General features: G+C 54.9%; 9 protein-coding genes across 9 annotated transcripts; 4 read left to right on the top strand and 5 right to left on the bottom strand.

Annotated features, from left to right (window-relative positions):
* Positions 1-356: 356 nt before the first annotated feature.
* Positions 357-572, bottom strand: VTJ04DRAFT_6050 (uncharacterized protein; the record flags this gene model as incomplete). Its single annotated transcript, XM_069364231.1, has 1 exon — positions 357-572. One exon carries the CDS (start codon positions 570-572, stop codon positions 357-359), a length of 216 nt encoding a protein of 71 aa, XP_069218077.1.
* Positions 573-676: 104 nt separating this feature from the next.
* VTJ04DRAFT_6049 (uncharacterized protein) lies at positions 677-4329 on the top strand (the record flags this gene model as incomplete). The annotated part of the gene is made up of 5 exons (XM_069364229.1): positions 677-680; positions 868-1952; positions 2013-2549; positions 2608-3731; positions 3792-4329. The coding sequence occupies 5 exons, from the start codon at positions 677-679 to the stop codon at positions 4327-4329; spliced, it is 3288 nt and encodes a 1095-aa protein (XP_069218076.1).
* Positions 4330-4406: 77 nt separating this feature from the next.
* Positions 4407-5047, top strand: VTJ04DRAFT_6048 (uncharacterized protein; the record flags this gene model as incomplete). Its single annotated transcript, XM_069364228.1, has 3 exons — positions 4407-4624; positions 4827-4883; positions 4951-5047. 3 exons carry the CDS (start codon positions 4407-4409, stop codon positions 5045-5047), a joined length of 372 nt encoding a protein of 123 aa, XP_069218075.1.
* A 7-nt stretch (positions 5048-5054) lies between these two features.
* On the bottom strand, positions 5055-6144 carry VTJ04DRAFT_6047 (uncharacterized protein; the record flags this gene model as incomplete). Its single annotated transcript, XM_069364227.1, has 4 exons — positions 5055-5151; positions 5219-5394; positions 5464-5797; positions 5861-6144. The coding sequence occupies 4 exons, from the start codon at positions 6142-6144 to the stop codon at positions 5055-5057; spliced, it is 891 nt and encodes a 296-aa protein (XP_069218074.1).
* A 622-nt stretch (positions 6145-6766) lies between these two features.
* VTJ04DRAFT_6046 (uncharacterized protein) lies at positions 6767-7057 on the top strand (the record flags this gene model as incomplete). Its single annotated transcript, XM_069364226.1, has 1 exon — positions 6767-7057. The coding sequence occupies one exon, from the start codon at positions 6767-6769 to the stop codon at positions 7055-7057; it is 291 nt and encodes a 96-aa protein (XP_069218073.1).
* A 1657-nt stretch (positions 7058-8714) lies between these two features.
* Positions 8715-10879, bottom strand: VTJ04DRAFT_6045 (uncharacterized protein; the record flags this gene model as incomplete). The annotated part of the gene is made up of 6 exons (XM_069364225.1): positions 8715-8997; positions 9066-9195; positions 9246-9673; positions 9792-10068; positions 10128-10306; positions 10368-10879. 6 exons carry the CDS (start codon positions 10877-10879, stop codon positions 8715-8717), a joined length of 1809 nt encoding a protein of 602 aa, XP_069218072.1.
* A 1187-nt stretch (positions 10880-12066) lies between these two features.
* On the bottom strand, positions 12067-15605 carry VTJ04DRAFT_6044 (uncharacterized protein; the record flags this gene model as incomplete). Its single annotated transcript, XM_069364224.1, has 8 exons — positions 12067-12124; positions 12193-12326; positions 12438-12687; positions 12764-13587; positions 14299-14352; positions 14424-14603; positions 14674-15191; positions 15272-15605. The coding sequence occupies 8 exons, from the start codon at positions 15603-15605 to the stop codon at positions 12067-12069; spliced, it is 2352 nt and encodes a 783-aa protein (XP_069218071.1).
* A 954-nt stretch (positions 15606-16559) lies between these two features.
* VTJ04DRAFT_6043 (uncharacterized protein) lies at positions 16560-17090 on the bottom strand (the record flags this gene model as incomplete). The annotated part of the gene is made up of 2 exons (XM_069364223.1): positions 16560-16714; positions 16796-17090. 2 exons carry the CDS (start codon positions 17088-17090, stop codon positions 16560-16562), a joined length of 450 nt encoding a protein of 149 aa, XP_069218070.1.
* Positions 17091-17548: 458 nt separating this feature from the next.
* Positions 17549-19436, top strand: VTJ04DRAFT_6042 (uncharacterized protein; the record flags this gene model as incomplete). Its single annotated transcript, XM_069364222.1, has 3 exons — positions 17549-17852; positions 18053-18734; positions 18803-19436. 3 exons carry the CDS (start codon positions 17549-17551, stop codon positions 19434-19436), a joined length of 1620 nt encoding a protein of 539 aa, XP_069218069.1.
* Between the last annotated feature and the right edge of the window lie 98 nt (positions 19437-19534).

The following is a 19534-nucleotide window of genomic DNA, read 5'->3' as shown; positions in this document are numbered from 1 at the left end:
CATGCAGAAAGACCCATGTTCAAACCGAGCTTGGCATGGCAGAGTCCGTTGGTGACGGGAGGTGCCCGGTTGCTGGGAAGTGGGTGTGGTCCTGAAGGTAACGAAACGGGAGAGTGGGTTCGGTTCGTCAAGGCCCTCCCACCCAGGCAAAGCACGCCTGCCCAGCTCACCCCGTTTCGCGACCTATGCTGCCCGTCCGACTGTGATTGTGGAAAGGGACAGCACCTCTGACACCTGGTGAACCCTCGGGCAAGAAACAACAAAAGACGCACACCCGGCGAGTTCATGAGAACTCGTCTCCCTCTTTTCCACCTCTATCTTCATCGCATTTATATCTCCCCTCTTCTTGTTCGTTTCTATCCGGTGTCCCTTCCCCTCTCCCCGTCTCCTCTCACTGGTGTGTCAATGGACACAAGAAACCCGTGACCGCTCGGCGGCCCGCTTCCCCTCTTCGTGGCAGTGGAACTCGCCCTCCCGACAACTTGGAACAGACCAGAGCCGACGCGCAGCTTTGCTCGCCGCTGCCGTCCCCGCCGCTGTTGACTGGCCTTATAGACTCCACAGCTCGCCATAGCTTCGCCGTGTGTGCTTCAAGCATCATCTTGGCTGCATCCGCCACTGTCTCCCGTCTCTGTAGTTCGGCCAGCGCCGGCCGTCGCGGCACTCCGCTTGGACAATGGGTAAGATCATGGATGGAGTGAGTCGAGTTTGGCAAAGACAATGAGACACGGGATCGGCGTTTCCACGCCACATGCCCTTTCGGGCGTCGCCTTCTTCACCAAGACATCTACCTCAATGATGCGACCAACTTCGACGCTTTTGTTTTCACTTTGCTGTTCCTCATAGATTGGCTGACCTGTCCCGCAGACGCAAGTTTCCAAGCCGCGGTGCCCGGAGCATCTGATGCAACTGTGACGGACTTCTTCTCTGCCGACCCAATCCACGCCGGCGAGTATCATGGAGATCTCAACTTCACAGGTCAAGATGCCGGAGGTGCTCCGGCATTTGTCGACCCCATGGATCTCGACTTCGACTTTGATGCCGGCTTATGGGTCGGCGACTTTGGATCCTCAGGGCCTCAGACCAACAACGACTCTCTGGACCAAACCATGACCATGGATTATACTCAGGCTCCTCCACAGATGCCCGCCGACTTCCTCTTTGTCGAAGACGAAGGCGTCTTGCCCGCCACGACGACAGCGCCTCCCACCAGCCAACCGGCCCAGACCTTAACCATGCTTCCCCTGGTGCATCCTGCCGAGCCGTCCCCGACCAACACTGTCTTCCCCATGCCACCGCGATCTGAGTCCGGCTCCGATGATGCAAAGTCGCTCTACGAGGGGAATCAGAACGACCTGGCGCACGCGCGCCTGCGGAGGCAGCTCTCGCTCCTGGCCAAGGGTTGGGCAGGAGACGAGATTCGCTTCAAGAACTGCGACCAGTCGAAGGCCGTCGTTCTGCACAGTTTGGCCATGGAGCTTGGCTTGGGATACAATCATGATGTCAGAAGCTCCGAGGTATCTCTCTCACGTCCGGAAACCGCCCAGATTGCCAAGTCGCAGTCACCGCCTGGCCGCTTCAATCCTGTTCAGTCTCGTTCTTCGACAGAGCTCGACACAACGCGGTGTCTCCCCGGTCTCCCCTCGGTGCCCGAGTACCCCTCCTTCCAACCAATCGAACACCGAATACATGAGGCCAGCTCGCAGACTTCGTCGACGGTTTCGTTGCAAATGCACCCAGCTGTTCCAGTGAAAGAGCAACAGCCTCTTGCCCGCCGCCAAAGCCGCGGCGAGCGCATTACCGATTCCATCAACAAGCACGTTAGCCAAATCAAGGTGACCATTTCCAAGGGCGGCCGCCGTGGCCCGCTGACAGAGAACGGTCGGCGAGATATGCGCGCTTTGGAAGCAGCCGGTGGAGCTTGTTGGAGATGCAAAGTCCTGCGCCGCAAAGTGAGCTTGATAGTACCCAAGTAGTGTATTGTGTTCCAGAGCTGATACAACCCCCCAAAGTGCGACCCGGGCAAGCAATGTCGTTGCTGCTTGCAAGTTGTCCCGATTCCGCATCCTGGAGAGGACGCGCCGCTGTGGCCGCTCATCGGCTGCCGCCGTGGCCCTCTCCGCGATTCTATTCGGCCGCAACTGCTCTGTCCTGCCGATCCGAAGTCGTCTGCAAACCACGCCGCGTCCTCTCTCGGCCGCCGAGGCCGCTCTGTGGGTGTTGCTGAGCGCTGGCTCCTCTCAGCAGAAAGCCAACGCCTCGCCGATATGAAGGCCGTGCTCGAAGGTGATGAGCTGTCCATCACGGACCCGGCGCTGTGCGCGTCCTTCAAGTCGTTTGTGGAAGCGGGTCGTTATCGCGACAGCAACTCACTTCAGAGGAGCCATAATATCGGCGGCAGCCCGTTCACGTATGCCGAGCTCATTGCGACCATCGCTTGGGAGCTGGCCGAGAATCATTCCCTGTTGCCATTGCTAGAAATCAAGTCGTGGGATACCTTTATGAACATGCTGGAGACGGCTGGTATTTATGAGGCCGAGGTGGGCCAGGTATGTGGTATCCTCTTTCTTGAGTCAGTTGGCACTATGCTCACCCTCTTTTGCTTAGACATCGTTGGTCATTGTATCCATGATCTGCCTCCGGCACTGCCTCGAAGCCTTGCGTCTCCATTCGGCCAATCTCTTGACGGCTGACGCCCACGAGGAGTGCGGCGGCGGATACTGCCAGGTCGAATGCATCAGGAACCTGACCGCCCAGCTCGCGACGTATGTCGACGAGCTCTCATCTGTCATGTTCAACAAGGAAAACATGCGCGACCGCAGGTGGTGGCTGTCGACATTTTACAGCTTGTACATCCAAAGCTACGTCCGCCACGCCCTCATTATCATCGAAAAGCAACTCCGGTTCCCCAACTCCGATGACCTGTCTTCCGAGGAGCTCACCGCTATGCAGTACATGCACCTCCCTGCCATACTGTTCACTGCTGCCTCGACGAAATATGATCCGCTCTTTGACGGCAGGCTCCAGTATGCTCTAACCGACAACTCAGTCATCCCAGAAACATCGGTGCCAGAACTTCATCATTCCTCAGCACGAATCGCTTGTGAGGTGGATAAGTGGCCAGAAGCAGGTATCCGGACACCGTACCAGTTCCTTCGGCGGCTTCTTCAGATCGGATCACTTGATTTCTTCGAGTCCAGCGACGCCTCAAGGACGTCTGGATCAAGGTCGCCCATGACATCCTTGACCTCTCCGTCATCAACATGGACCAAGGTTGCGTCACCAATCTCACCGAACCTCGGCTTCGACGACACCCTCGCCTCGCCCCGGCCCCCATTCGGCCAGAGCAACCGGGACTCGTGGGGCAGCAGCAAGTACTCGACGCAAGCATCCACCCGATTCTCAAATCTCAGCTCCGACAGTCTGGCACGCACCATGTCTACCGATATGACCAGTCTCTACGAGGCGTCCATCTTCGCTACCGTCTCATACAAGGGCAGCATTGGTGATATGCGGCGAGAGGCAGCGGCTGGCACCATCAATCCAACCGCACTGCTGTCTCCGGACCACACCAACGCCTCGTCGCAATCCCTGGACCAGGTCTTAGCTGAAGGTTCAGTGAGGAACGATGCGCTCGGTCTTGGAGTCCAGCAGCAAGCCCCGCCGCCAACATTCGTCTGCAGCTGTTGCCCTAGGACGCCAAGGCATTTCCACACCAGCGAGGAGCTTGCGTATGTCACTTCATTCCCCTCTTTTCAGCATGCCTCGCAGTCTACTAACCTAGAAAACAGTCAACATGAGTCCGAAAAGCCTCACCCCTGCACGCGCTGCAAGAAGCGCTTCAAGTCCCCCACCGAAGCCGAGCGCCACATGAACGCGATCCATCTCAAGGCGGACTTTTGGTCGTGCAAAGCGCTCGAGGACCCGCTGCGCGCCTACCACACGCAGTCGTGCGACGGCGTCATGCTGGACGTGTGTGGGTTTTGCGGCGGCGAGTTTGTGCGCCGCGACGGTGTCGCCGATTCGGCGGAGTTGGTGGCGCACGTCAAGAGCGTGCACCGCGTCGCCGATTGCGATCGTAACAAGAAGTTTTACCGGGCGGATAATTTTCGGCAGCACCTGAAGAACACGCACGTTGCACTACAAGGGAGGTGGTTGAAGGCTCTGGAGAGGGCTTGTAGGAGCTCGAAGGCGGAGGAGGATGGGAAAGTGGGAACGGCTTCTGTTGGGGTGTTGGTTCAGAGAGGAACGGCTGGTGGTGATCCTGGTCCTGCGGGGCCGTCGTCGGCCCCGGTACAGCCCGTGGTGGTTGGCCAGGGATGGGTATGATGATTAATTGGTTCTTAAGTGTTGGGTTGGGTTAATATAGAGTTGGATGGGTGGGTGAGTGATGAAGGGATGGTTTGATGGTTGATGTTGATGAGTCAGTTGGATACCCTGATTGTTCTTGGGCTTGCGGGTTGAGAAGTATTCAGCGTCCATTCTTTTGCTCAAACGGGATCTTGTGGGATATTAATGGGGGTATAGAGGGCCGGAGTTTACTTGCTTTCTTTTTGTTTTCGCTGGGTTGGCTTCGCCGCCTGGAGAGGTTGGGTCTCTCATTTGGGGCAATGGATGGGTTGGGGTAGGGCTGGAATGACTGCGACTCTTACATAGGTACAGTTTCACAGCTTAATAGGGAGCAGGGATAGGCTCCTGGTAATGTCACTCCTGTCTTCTCTTCATTTACGTTTGCTGGCCTTTCGTCTTCGGCATCTAACTTAGTGTGAGGCTGCAAGCAAAGGGTGTGTTTCGCTGTTGAGAGCTTGATACTCAACACCAACCAGGGTCAAGACAGAACAAGACGTGTCACAAAAGTTCAAAGTATTGACATTGAAGCAAAAGTATGTACTTTCGAAGGTAAAAATATATGGGAAAGGAGAAGATGCCTCTTTTCTTCCCATCTACTAGTTTCCCCCAGACCATGCAGATGCAGACCCCCCTTTGTTCTTCACATGTCCCGAGTCATCTAGCCCAACGCTTGCCGTGTTTCCCTCTTTTCCTCTAATGACTCTTTAGATGCACTGAGAATAGTAAGCGTTTTGCTGCCTGCAAGTCGAGCCGGCCTCGCAGTTGGTGCAGCCGCTGTAGCCCTGGCCACCGCACTGGCCCCTGTTTTTCGTTCATGTTAGTTTTCTCATGTCCGGACTGGAGGAGATTTTTTTTTCCATAGACGTACCACTTCGCGACGGTGCAAGAGGGCGGAGACACCGGGGTCGGGGTGGTCACCTGGGTGGTGAAGGTGGTCGGGGTCGGGGGGTTAGGGTTGCTGGGGTTGGAGCCGCCGCCGCTGTTGCCGCTGCAGGTGAAGACTGACGGGCCGGGGACGGTGTAGCTGCGGAAGTTGTTGTAGATCTTTTCAGGGGCGGGTTAGTCATGGGATCGAGAGCGTAAAAGGGATATGTAGCATGGATGGAAACTCACGTTGGCAGTGTAGCCGGGGTCGGTCTCCTTGAAGGCACCCGGGATCGACACCTGCGGGCTCGGGTTCGCGTTGCCGCCGCCGGTGACGCGCACCTGAGCGCACGAGATATAGAACTGGGGGATACCCGCCGGCCAGGGGTTGTGGATACCCAGGGACTGGATGCGGACGAGGTACTCGCCGTCGGGAATGCACGAGGGGATGTTGAAGGTGTAGGAGTCATCCAGCTTCCAGGTGGCGCCGCCGCCGGTGAAGGTCGGGCCCCAGTCCTGAATCTTGAACCAGCCGCCGCTGCCGTCATAGTCCGACACGGAGCCGGGAGCCTTGGACATGTAGCTGGACATCGGAGTTAGAAATTATCTGCCGACATTGGTGGTTCGTCTGAGAACTTCTACTTACACCGACACAGGGCCCTGGTGGTAGACGGGGGTGTCGAGGTGGAAGGTCAGGCTCGAGCCAGCAGCGACCGTAACGGTCTCAGTTCCAGCACCCCGGGCACCGACATTGCAGCGGAGGTCGTTGGAGGCGAGGTCGATGACGGGAGAGTTGTAGTTGGTGTGCTGGCGGATGTACTTCCACATGGGGTGCTTGGTGCCACCCGTCGAGAGCTGCTGGAAGATGTAGTGGGCCGAAGCCTCACCAACCGCCAGGGAAAGGGCGGCGATGCTGAGAAGTCCCTTCATGGTGGTTGATGTCGTCGGTTACCTAGCTACCGTGCCGTTGCAACGAGGATGAACTCCTGGGCTGGGGTCGAGACTTTGGAGCAGCGATGGCTGGATGGACACCTCAAGAGCTCACTCATAAGTTGAGGCGGCCTCGACATGTTATATACCTCCCCATCTGCCCACCACTCCCCTCGGCAGCCTTCCGGGACATCACGTCGCATCAGCACGAATTAGGAATGTCAACTAGGAAGAGACAGTTCCGGGCTGCCCAGGTGGGCATCAACGCCTTTGGTGGTCGGCGCTATGCCGCCAGCGGCCCGGCCGTTTTGCGGTCACCCGGGCCTCCATGCCCCATGGGGGAGGCAACATGATCCCGGAAATCCAACGGACAAGTGACATCCGGCATTCGAAAAAGGTTGTAGTAGAGGCCGCTTTGACCAATCGAGGAGGGCGGCACGACGGCACGCTGGAAAATTGAGCCGGCAAAATATAATCGTGGTGGGTTAAATGCACCCCACAAACCAGGTTGGGCGTGAATGAAACACCATGCCACTGGGCCGCGCTACTACTATGCCGTCAACCTGAATCCATCCCGCCCGTCCGTTTCTGCTTTGGCGACCTTGATTCAGGGGTTCAAGCCATGCGAACTTGGGTCACGGTCGATCAACCGTCCCCGGTTCCAAGGATACCTCTAATACCTATGACGCTCGCCTTCCCAAGGCCGCGGTCCTTCATAAACACCACGGGAAACAACAAGATCCACTGCCAAGAGGTGAACGCCGCGAGGATCACAAGATGCAGCGAGATGATGATGGATGGGGCCGCCCGGCAAAACGGCCGGCAGTCCGAGCCGCATGGCGGATCATGGGAAACCTTCTTTGGGCATCACCAGCGGCCGAGCCCGTGTCTGGGCAACGGTCTTGGGGCGTAGCTCCCGCCCACACACACGGCACGGCGATAGCTTAGGCAAGAAATACGTCAGCGGCGGCATTTTCACATCAACTGCCATGCATGAGTTGTTGAATTAATGAATGCGGGCTGTGTCGGATGCCTCCAGCAGGTGCGGGTAATCCCCCACAACATCGACATCAACAGAAACGCCCGCTAAGTATCGTTGGTGAAGCATTCAACGCTGGCCGCGATATTGACGAGGTAATGGTGCCTTGGCCAGCTGATAATTCATATCTGCATGGGGCACGAGACTTGAAGAAGCTCCAGTAAGAAGCGATACTTCCCCAAGTACATAAATTAATTGAGTGGCTCTCAACATCCTCAGAGTGGCATTGCTTGAGCTCGCTTAGGAGTTTGAGAGTCGGGCCTTATGTAAAGTAGCTCAACGATGTGGAAGAAAGTGAACATCTTGAATGGATGTAGGTGCAAGTGACTCGGAGGAATCGCCATAGGAAAGCAACGTCCCCGACCTGCTTACTTGACAACCATCTTTGATCTAAGCTCGTGTCTGAAGGTCCAAGAGGTGTAAGTTTCTTGAGGCCTAATTTGGCGAGCTGTTCACAACAAAATCTACATCTCTGAGATAAATACCATATACCTCATAGTTGTCCGGCCTACAACAGGGACAAAACGCCAATCTCAAAGTATGCTTGGCATCGAGTCCTCGAAGCAATGAGCTGAAAGTCAGTCAGTCGGTGAAAATGTAACGATATTCGGGACACCGAAGGCCTACCTCTTCGTCACCTAAAAGCTATATTCTTTCTCGTGGGTCGGTCATATTCGCAAGTCAAGACCTGAGTTGATGTTGATGGTGTCTGCTTGGGTGTTGTAAGCTAGATTATGATGTGTTTTCGTTGTGTTTTACGAAGTAGAGGGTTCCTTAAGCGATTCCGACGAATTGGTTTGAGTTGAAAGCAAGATAGTGAAAGTAGGACAGTTGAGATGATTGTCAAGTAGATTTTAGCAATGTCCATCCATGAAATTGACCAGTGATGTTTTAGGCTGTGCATTGTTGATCTTTCATTGTTATTGTGACTCTGCCTGTGGGTTCAATTGTCGTTCCCAGTCACTGAGTGACAAAGGGAATATGGAGGGCCATCAACAATACACACTGGAGCTTGAATGTTTTTGAAAATGGATCACATTGTCTCCTCCAATGACCACAGTAACAATGGCCTTGTTCGACATCTCTCGAGTCCCCACTCATCGGGAGAGCCAGAACACTGGTCAGGACGACAACCTTCCAACTCGAGAATGTCGCACCTCACGTGGCTGAGGGCACCGCGCCCCTACGCCCCATGTTCCTGTGATACATGAAACCATCGAGCAAGGTTCTATCACTATTGTTACCCCTCATGTAACGAGGTACGTTGGTGAGCAACAGCAGCGGTCAGTAACCTGGGCAGAATCCCAGGTACGCTTGTGGAACAACTGGGATAACTGCAGGAACACCACAGGCCTTCGTTTCACTGTTTGCCTCCAGATGGCGGTAAACCGGAATAATACGAACAAAGCATTACGTTTCGAGTTAAGACTCGAGCTATTGAGTGATTCCCAAAACCATACTCGTACTTCCCTCACCAGACTGACTCACCCCGTCACAAAACTGGCAGATACTTTCAGGCAAGGCTCCATCCTCACATGGCCCGGCCGTTCGCGGCCTCGAAGAGCGCAGCAATGTCCTCTTTCCAGGCCTTTTCGTCGATGCGCACAACCCGTCGATCGTATGTCATCAGCCCGTTGACTTCACCCTCGACGTCCGTCGTCTGCGTGTAGACGGCCCCGCTGCACGCGTACTTCTGGACCTGCTCGCGTAGGAGCCGGAGCAACACCCTCGCGCGGTAGTGGTATGATTCGATGTTGGAATGGATCTCGTATGTCTCGTTGATTGTGTTGATGGCTGGGCGGAGCGGCCAGACGCTGGAGTGAGGTTAGCTTGGGTTTCTGACCATGAGATTCGGCAATGAGAGAGGGTGTTGTGAACATACTTCTCTGCGTTTGGTCGCAGCCCGATGCCGCCAAATTCACCTTGGATGGCAATTCTTCCCGGATCGTGGCCAACATTGGGCAGAGAGAACCAGGGTGTTCCGCATTGCGGCTCGGCGTAATGGTGATTATCTTCCATGTCTGTCAATTTAGTGAGGATGAAGATGTGTTAGGAGACTCACCATGAAAATCACCCGCTCCATGATCGTGCCAACCTGTGGTGGCATCAATGAGCCTGGTCGGGTCCAGTTTCCGGACGCGCTCCGTCAGCTCAAACTCGGGGAAGTAATCCGTGATCTGGCCCCAGCCTTCGTTGTAGATGACCCAGGCAACGATGCTTGGATGATTGCGCAGCTGGTGAATGATGACCTCGAGCTGCCGGCCAAACTCGGCTTGCTCATCGTCCGTGGGACGGTGATGGTCAAACACACGCATCGACGGCATGTCTTGCATGACGAGCAGGCCCATCCTGTCGCATACCTCGTAGAACACCTCGGGCTCTACCTTGATGTGCTTGCGCACCATGTTCATGCCCAGCTGCTTGATCAGCTGTAGGTCGCGGATCATGGCCGTGGGGGTAGGAGGGGTGTAGATGCCGTCGGGCCAGTAGCTGTGGCCATGTTGTTAATGAATGTCTTCAAGGCAATAGCTCAATCTGGTGGTAAGATAGGTCACTGGAGGGAGCTAGATCCTACCCCTGGTCAAGCGGCCCGAACCAAAAGACAAACCGGCCGTTGAGGAGCGGCCGGAGGACTCCATTGACCCGTCCTGCCGAAATCGTGCGAAAGGCCGTGTAGCTCGTGACGAAGTCATCGCCCATCTTGACCGTGATGTTGTACAATGTAGGTGAGTCAGGTGTCCACAGCCGAGGGGAGTCCACCTTAAACCAGAATGTCCGGTCGGACATCCGCTGCTCCGCGGCAACATCTTCCCCAGTCTTTAGATCGATGAGGTGAATCTCCACTGGTATTTCTTGTTGCTTGTTGGTGCGGACAGTTACGGTGACTAACATGGAGTGTCACTATCGCCAACCTTGGAGATATTGCTCGACAAGGGAGAGATACCATTTCCAGTCATGTCAGCCGAGACATCAAGTCCCGAGATGTAGTTCACGGGGACTGTCTCGATCCACACACTCTGCCAAATTCCCGAGCATGGCGTGTAGAAAATATGCGACAGCCTCTTTGTCTGTTTCCCTTGAGGTATGCTAGCGTCGTCCGTGGGATCAAAGACGAAGACATGTCTAGAGCTAAGTGAGTAACCTTGGGCCTTGCAATGGCCGGGTGTCTGAGGACAACACTCACATTTCATTCGGACCATTGGTGAGTTTGTCCGTGATATCCATAGAGAAGCGCGTATATCCGCCGCGATTCGTGCCCGCCACAGCGCCGTTGACAAAAACAGTCGCCTCATAGTCAGCGGCCTCAAAGTGCAGCAAGACCCGGTGGTTGTTGGCCCAGCGGGGTGGCACCGTAAATTGAGTGCCAAACAACATATTCGTCACGCCCATTTCCTGGATTCCTGACAAAGCGCTCTCAATGCATGATGGCACCAGCACTTCCTTCTGGAGTGGCAGTCTCGGAGGCTGCGGGTCACCATCCGACGACGCCGGCTGGTAGGTCCATATCCCATCGAGTGATAACCATGCGTCGCGACGGAGCTGGGGCCGAGGGTAGGTGGCCGCCCATGGAGTCTGGCGACCCTGGTCTGTCCAGGGTGTGTCGAGCGGTGCTTTTAAGACTTTGTACGCCTCCGGTGCTGCCGCACACGGAGAGAGTATGAGGCTGAGGAGCAGCGCAACTGGAAAGAGAATCATGGTGCGTCCAGTATGTAGAGGGTATAACATGAGAATAACGTCAGTATGAAGGTACTGAAGAATGCTAGTCAGTGCGGATTGATGAAGGGACTTTGTGACCCTGTAGTAGGATTGTAGGAATGACGTAAACACTGGAGATTAGAAAGTAATATGACTAGGTGGGATACTCGCCAACTTATAGACGATATTCGACATCCACAAGGTCTGTAGGCATCCTTACTTCACGGAGAACAAAGTTTCTTGACAGGTCTCATACGAGCATAATGTTCTGCTCACCTGAAAGGTACGACTCACCTAGGAGAGACATTGAGCCGAAGGACCTGTCCGTGTAGTCACCCGGGACCGGAGTATCACATATCGGACGGAGTCCGAGGCAAGAAGCTGAATAATATTGCCAAAATGGAAGGTTGTCAAGCACACAAACCTTCATACACTTACATTCTAGAACACTGCAGGAATTCAGCGGGGTGGTTTGTCTTGATGGGCCGCGGTGGAGGGCCATTTTGTGTAACAAGTGCCGTAGTGTCACAGCCAACAGGAACGTGGTGGTCACGATGTTTATGTCGTGTGAGACTTCTCTGGCTATATTAGCAAGCAATCGACGTTCCCTATCGCTCAATATGGCATCCCATGTGTAATACTACCCCTAGCATCTCAGCTGTTGCCTCGTCACAGCACCTGGGAGCATGCAGCACCTCGGTCACCATCAGGAGCTAAAGATAAAAGAGCATGTGCTACCTGCGAGAGAAAGAGGCCATGCATCGGACGTGGAACTTCTCTGTTTACCTTGCTGGTTGAACGGGGCACTCTTGGCAAGAATCCCAGTTCCGTTTTCTAGGAGTCCAACAATCCGATTGAGACGAATTGGAGAAGTGAGGATATCAGGGGTCCTGTCTTGCGGAAGTTGGTGCCTACCACATAACCTCCACAGATGCACAAGAGACCACGCGAGAGCATCTGATACCTACATGGTCACATCAACTTTGTGGACATCTCGGGCTCGCCGCCAGTCTGGGCTAACGCCCGTCAGGAAGTGATCATTTCCAGGATCATGAGATCAATGCTTCGCACACAAGACGATGTCTACTACTTGACTGCCGAGGTAGATGACAGACCTTCAGGTTCCTTGATTCCTCGCATATGTTGACCAATATCTAGGCACTTGCCTCTGAGTCATCCTGCCCCGTTCAAAGTTTCACCGTAGAGCCGATGGGCCCAAACCGTATGTTTGACCAGATTACTTGCCTGGGTCATGCCTGGATATTAGACCTTGCATCTCAGAGTTGGGCGTGGATCATGCGCCTGGTACGTACGCGTTCTGGTTCTTCTGCTCAACACTCCGCGGGTCGTTTTCCTCAACTGGACAAGGGCCGCGCTCTCGACCTGGCGTTGTTGCCGGGTCATATGGCGGGTAGATGGAGTCTAGCCAGGTGTTCCATGTCAAGTGCTGGTTGTTGAGAAGAGAAAGAAAATTAGTCGCGCATTAATCACATGTTTGTGTCAGGGCATATGATGATTGCGAACAACTCTTGAAGTAGATAGACAACTGGTGACTCACGTCAACTCCAATCGAGAATGTCAAGACCATCGGCTGTGTCAAAATCTGCTTGATATGCTTCAGCCAACCACCGATCTCGGTGAACCGACCACGTTCTTCGAAAACCGCCGGTTGCGTGAAGCACATGTCATCTGACAAGCCAGCCTCAGGGGGGAGGCCAGGCAGTCCAAAGGGTGTTGGTACGTTGATGCGTCGGCCATCTTGGACGAAAAACTGGGTGACGTTGGTTTCTGAGAACCTCGTGACAACACTGCGGTTGAAATGTATTAGCTCATACGGTTGAGTCTCAGCATGGCCCAGGGGCACCTGAAAGGGGAATAACGTACGTGAACTTCCTAGTGGTATCCAGCTGCTTTCCCTTGCCGTAGAACCATGGATTTCCCATACGATATGGGTTAAAGCTGCACCCGAAGTAATCACAAGACAGTCGGCCGCGTTCTTCGGGGTCGATGTAGAAAGGGTCACAGCCTGCCTGCCCTTCACAAATCCAGGGACCTTGCTCTTCACGTCCCGGATAGGCACAGGTGTGAGTCGACACCGAGAAGGAATGGACGTTGGAGTTCCAAACGCTCATCTGCGGACAGCACGAGCCCCAATACCCCTGGCCGCCGTTCGGGTCTGTGTTTGACGGAGTCCACTGCTCAACGTTGGCGCCTCGTTCCGGGACAAAGTGCAGGTCTCGCGGACAACTGGCGTCACAGTACCCCGTTCCGTATGCCGCGCCAGCTTCGTTTCCCTTATCTCGCGCCTGACCCCCATCGGCGTCCATCGGCACGAACTTCAGCGCGGCGTTGATACCGCACTCCACCGTCGACAAGTCAACGTCGAATGCCAGCTCATGGTCTAGGAGAGTGAATGTTTGATATCGATTTCGGGACTCAAGCAGGAACATGCGCGAGCCCTTGTTGTAACGGGAGTCCAGGTTGGTGCGGAGCCTCTGAATCACTGACGTATTGTCGCTTGCCGTCGCTGGGGCGATGATGCCGTACTCGCGATACTGAGCTCCCTCCAATGCGCAGTTCGCGGTGCAGGCCTGCGATGTGCGGCACACGTCGCTGTTCCAGGAGTTTCCCTCGTAGCAACTCCGAGTGCCGCTCACTTCGTGCAACCAGCGCCAGTTGGCGTCTAGGACAAGCTCACCATCAACGGGCTGGCAGGATCCGTCGGCGATGCAACGAAACCAGCGGAGGGGAGGATGTCTCTCTGATACGAGTGTGCCAACTCTCTGGGAGGAGGCGAGCCCTGCGAATGGGGCCAGCAGAAGGATTGATGAACGCATCATTGCGAGGATGACTGGAAACCGTTGGGCATGACGAAGGAGCAAAAACACAATGAGACTGCTCTTTATCTCCTTCTGAGTGAGGATACCTGAGCTTCCTAGGCCCTTAGACATGTGCTGTACCATCTGCATACAACGGATCCCCACAAACAATTCAAGTTAATATCCATCAGGCTGCACCAAGAACTCGGTTGCTGAGCTTCCGCTGCGACTTGAGCCGGCAGCCCGGAAACCTGTGAGCGAATCCAGGTCCGACATAGCCACGTACACCATCCAGTTGCTACCACACAGTTACATCACCGTCGGTGTTTTCATTTGGTGACGCGCGGAGAGATAACGAAGGCCTCCAGACTCCGTTCCGTGCTGACTCCGATTCAAAGCTCGCATCCCCGACGGAATTCTCCCTCCAGTTGAACATCCTCTAGCCAGCCCATAAGCCAGAGTCTACCTGACTTGATGTTTGCTACGACGAATGCACCCTTAAACGAAGACATAACATAGCGGTGTCCCAGCAATCGAGTTCATCAAGTCCTTTAACTTCACGGGCCCAGAATGCGGTAAGAGATCTATCGTGTCCTCAACAGTTACATTCGGGCTGGGTGGCATGTTCATGTATGTCCCTGTGCCATGAACCTCCTGAGCAACCAGTTAGCGTCTATATGATGACAGACCAGCACACGGCAACAACAACATCCATGGCCACGCACCTGTCGATTCTTCAAGTCCAGCATCTGCCAGATCCAATAGAGGCGCTCGAGCTGGTTGTGGGTGAGCCAGAAAGCTGGATCATACGGTGAGATTACTGGATTATTCGCCAGTCCGCCAATGCCAGAATGACCGCCGCCATGAGGTCCGCTCGGCTCGCGCTGGACTCGTGGGTCTCCTTCCTGAGAGGAGTCATCAACATTATTTCCCGCAGTGAAGATGCATCGAACGTCATTCAGCTGGCTCACGTACCAACTCTCCGTGAAACTCACGGATTCTATCATGTCTCAGAATCATCGTCGTTGTGTTGTGAAAAGTGGACCACCTCCGTAACGCCCACGAGTTGAGGTCCCTGTCCAAGCAACGTGGATTGTCCTCCCTGCCTTCAATGGGATGGACCGGAAGGGGATCGCGTGGATCGATATTGTAGGGTCCCAGACGGACAACCATGTCGCTGAATGGCCCTTTCATAACACATCCGCCGCCCGTGCCGGGTGGGAGGATCAAGGGCTCGTCGAACCCCGGGAAGTCGAGGACCTGGGGTTCGCGACCTGGGATGAACTCCCCATCACTCCCGAGCGATGTGTCAGAGCCGTCGAACACCGGAGACTTCCGAGGATCGTCGGCGTCGAGACCCCATTCCCAGTAGGGCAGGCCGCCGTCCCAGCCGCATCGCTCCAGCTCGCGCTCGTAGGTGTGCAAGTAGTATCGGTGGAAGAGCAAAAACGTCCCGCTCATGTGAGAGTACCCAGTCCGGTCGGCGTGAGCCCCTTGTCGGATGAACTTGTCAGTAACTGGATTTCATCACATAGCTGTGAACAGTCATGGGAAAGGAATGGGAATGACCTACAAACAAGAGCGTCATACAACGACTTCGCCCCAGGGACCTCGCCAGGTGGAAGATTGCTCGGCTTTGCCATGATGCACTTGACGGCAGCGATGAACTGACGACGCTGGGGTTTGGGAATGGTACGCCACTCCCGCCGGATTTTGACATTAGACTTGTTGCAATGGCCGCCAAAGTTCTTGTACGCATTGGCCGTGGCGATCTTGTTCAGGACGCTCAGGGCTTCCCCGGAGTCGATCTGCTTTTGGCTGAACCGGGGGATATACTCCCTCGGATGCGCCAGGACGGTGCCAGCCGCGGCAAGGAGGGAAATGAGATACGCCTTGAACGGCGCCATGTTGTAGGTTGGCGTCTGTGAGGTTTTTTGTGATGGTCGCAGAGGAGCGACAGATAGGCAGGCCAGGCGGTTCCTGGGTGTCCTATGCCCATAAGTACCTCGTCTTCCCACCCCTCTGCCTCGAACAACCTCAAGATCTTTCCGTCTCCAACGTTCATTCATCGTGGCAATCTCGTCGCGCTGCAGAAACTACGTTGTGCTGACCCGCGTCTCGGTGCGTTTCACTGCATCCATGTGGCCGGCATCACAGTCCCATCCCCTTCATCCCCATATTGTTCATGTGGTCAGAGCTTCATCAATACGACTTGGGTGCGTCGATATTTCCGCCATTATCAAAAATCAGGTACAGGCCTGCACTAGATAGCTGGTCAGCGACAAGGTTTGTGAACGGCAAGCTCTATGGGCCGAAACCGATGAGTCTGCAGCTCTATCTCCAGGGCCTCTCGGCAATTATTAAATAATCGCTACTCCGTATGCAGGGTTCTAACTCATAGAAGCTCTCCCGTGTTAAGCGGGGAAATGAGACGCTACACAAGGATCTGGCTTCAAATCTACCAGACAACAATCGGGGTTATATGAGGGGGTAGCTCTTATGTGTCAATTGGATCAAGGTTCCTATGCCAAGGTGTAGTAGAATTTGGCTGGCTGATCATGAATCCATAAAAACACTTAAGGGCCCAGAAGTAAACCTGAGGTTGGAACGGCACTCAAAGGGAAACGGGAAATCTCATGCTACTGTCATGAATCCAGGGTAGTAGTGAAGATCACGTCTCTTTACCAGCATTCCAGGATGATGCTGAGAAGACCACGCAGCGTATCACCACCTGGGAACCGGTTCTCGTGCCCACCGAGTTTATTATTTACAAGGTAACTTCCGTAATGATTAAAGAGGCCATGTCTTCCTGACACCGTTTCTTTCGCAGATCGATGGTCGATGAAGTCTCGCATCGCCTCTCATGAGACCACACACGCAGACACCGCTGACCCCATAGGAGGATACCTCTGACCACTCTTCTCAACCTTGGGCTCGCATGTGCACCAATTCTCCTTGGGCACGTCGTCCATCACACTGGGTACATGCCTGCCGCAGCCGAACCACGTCGCCTTTTCTGTAACAGCAGCTAGTGAGCATCCGAACACTTGACTAGATCATGGGGTCGTTGAGCTTGTAGTCTCAGGGACAGACGTACTGCAAGTGCTACAAGTAGCCTTGTGGCACATGGCGGCCCGGGCGGAGAGTTTGCTAATACAGAAGAGTCGGGTTTCGTGAAGGAAACGCAGAGGATAACTCTGGAATTCTTTGTTCGGGCTCAATGGGGAGTCGAGTCGTTGCTTGGTGAGACATCCAGGTTCCGTGGATGAGGAATGGAGGGGCAGAGAGATGTTGGCAACCCCACTATGAAGGAAACCTGAGTCAGACCATCTCCCTCGAGCTTCGGCCATTCGATTGGAGGCCATTGCGCCCGGCCACCAGATGCCGAGCATCCCGAGTTTCAACAGCAACAGGACTCTTGCAACACGCCGGGCAGGTAAATCCCAGAGTCAAATCGGCACGACATACCCGAGGTGATCGCATGTCAGGGACGAATTCCGAAGACAAGAAACTCAAAATCAGGGGGAATGAGATGTTAGGGAGCCAAATGCTGAGGGCAGTACAACTATCACATCCCATGACGACATTGTTGCCGCCGAGACACCGTTCTTTGTGTCCATGTCACCGTGGCTCGGCACTGGATCCCAAGCCGGCGCATCACGTCGTCGGCGGAAGTACCGGCCCGTCACGGGTTCGTGGTGCGGTTGCAACCCCTCGCAAGCAACCAAATAAATACCTACGTAACTGTGCCACCTCATTCAAAGCAAAGCTATCATGGCTCGTAACTTGTCGCAAGTTACCTGAACCGCGAAGCTCAGTTGGCGCTTAACATCCCAAACAACAACTCAACATGCCCGATCTTTCGGCGCTCGCCGACGTCATCGCCGGCTTTATTAAGCAAGAACCAGCGATGACGGCGGTTCGCGCCCTCGTTTTTCTATCCCTCTTTCTTGTAGTAACATATCTGATACTGCTGGACCGACGGCTTGTTGGCATCCCTGATGAGGTCTCGGAGTTGATGCCAACACGGTGGACGCGGGAAATGTTAACCGAGACATATCGCCGGCTCCAAGCGCAGCCTATTACACCTTCTACATATGCATCTCGCATTCCACCGAAGCTCGAGCGCCGGTACATTGTGACGGGAGGATCTGGTAAGTATGGCTGTCGGCAGGCGCTCATAGGACAGAGGACCTTCAAGAGGCTGCCTGAGTGTGCTGTTTTTCACGGAGTACATACAACCCCTGAACACCTACAGTAAAAATGGATCACTTTCAGGTCACCAATTTACCAATAATAGTCAACACAAAACTCCCAAGTTCAAAACAGATGACTCCTATTAACTCCTAGCCAGGTCTCGTAGGTAGCGCCATCGTGCGACAGCTTCTCGCGCGTGGCCAACCGCCCTCGAGCATCCGCATCGTCGACTTCAGACCACCCAACCCAACCTCCAGCCCCTACCACGAAGAGGAGGTGGACTTTGTCCAAACCGACATCTCCTCTCCCACTGCGACTCGTCGCGCATTCACCAAACCCTGGCCTTCGGCAGTCTCCCACCTCCCGCTGACCGTCTTCCACACTGCAGCCGTCATTGTCCCCTCCGACCGGGCTGCAAGTGGCCCCGGTCTCGCGCTCTGTGAAGCCGTCAACGTGCGGGGCACACAGAACGTAGTGGACTCGGCGCGTGAAGCAGGGGCTGATGTCCTGGTGTCGACGACGTCGGGGAGCATCGCGCTCAAGCCGGTGGGGCTGTGGATGAACCCTTGGGAGCTGGTCAAGGGGTGGGTGACGGGGAAGAAGAGTTGGCCCAAGGACTTTTGGCAAGTGTTGGACGAAAGCGATTTCTTCGCGCCGTTGAAGAAAAGAGAAGAGTTTTACGCCAACTATGCGGCGTCGAAGGCGCGGGCAGAGCGAATCGTGTGCGCGGCCAACAGCGCCGAAATGCGCACGGGATGTGTGCGTCCAGCGAACGGGATATACGGAGACCCGAGGGACAATATGCTTGGTGGTACACTGGCGAAAACGGTGATGCCATCGTAAGAGCCCCCGTTTCATTTCATTCCTATTGCCTGCTTGGTCCGCAGAGCTGACGATGGCGGCGCAGATGGGTGTACAACATTGCGCAGAACTATGTGCACTGCGAGAATGTCGCCATCGCGCACCTCGACTTTGAGGCGGTCCTGGCAGCGTCGCCATCCGCCGCGCTACTGCCACAGGCTGGACGGCCGTTTGTGGTGACAGACCCCAACCCGCCCATCCAGTTCAATGATCTTTACCAGCTGGTAAAGACACTCGCAGTCACGCGTTTCTACGTAATTCGGATACCGGCAGTGCCCATCCTTGTAATGGCGTACTTCATCGAGGGGTACATGTGGGCAAGGTGGCAGGTGGCGGCGTTGGCGGCGCCTGGATCATGGTTGCAACGAATGCTGATGCTGCTGCTGCCCGAGTTCCCTGCGGAGGTGAAACACGTGCGCCCCGCCATCTTCAGCATTACAACGCATTTGCTTGCCTCCAACGGTGCTGCGAGCAAGTCCGTGAGTCATGGTGGGATCGGGTACACTGGGGTGTGGACGACGCTTGAAGGAATGGTACAAGAGGTGATCGACTGGAATCGCGCCCACATTGATGCCAGGAAGGAGAAAAAAGTCGTGCACTATCAGAGAAGCGTTGCCGTGGCCGAGGAGATTGCAAAGTCCACTGCCGCAACGACGGTCATGTCGGTGGCTAGCAGTTGAACGGGCTGGATGAGAATTGAAAGTAGAATTTGGCCATTGTGATGCTATAATCATCGGGTATCATGTTATCGCTCATACATGTGCAAAGGAATACAACG

This window comes from Mycothermus thermophilus (genome assembly GCF_041956435.1).
Source record: "Mycothermus thermophilus strain CBS 625.91 unplaced genomic scaffold VTJ04scaffold_4, whole genome shotgun sequence".
Classification (NCBI taxonomy): Eukaryota; Fungi; Ascomycota; class Sordariomycetes; order Sordariales; family Chaetomiaceae; genus Mycothermus; species Mycothermus thermophilus.
Note: the sequence above shows the minus strand (reverse complement) of the source record. Positions and strands in the feature narration are given on the sequence as shown.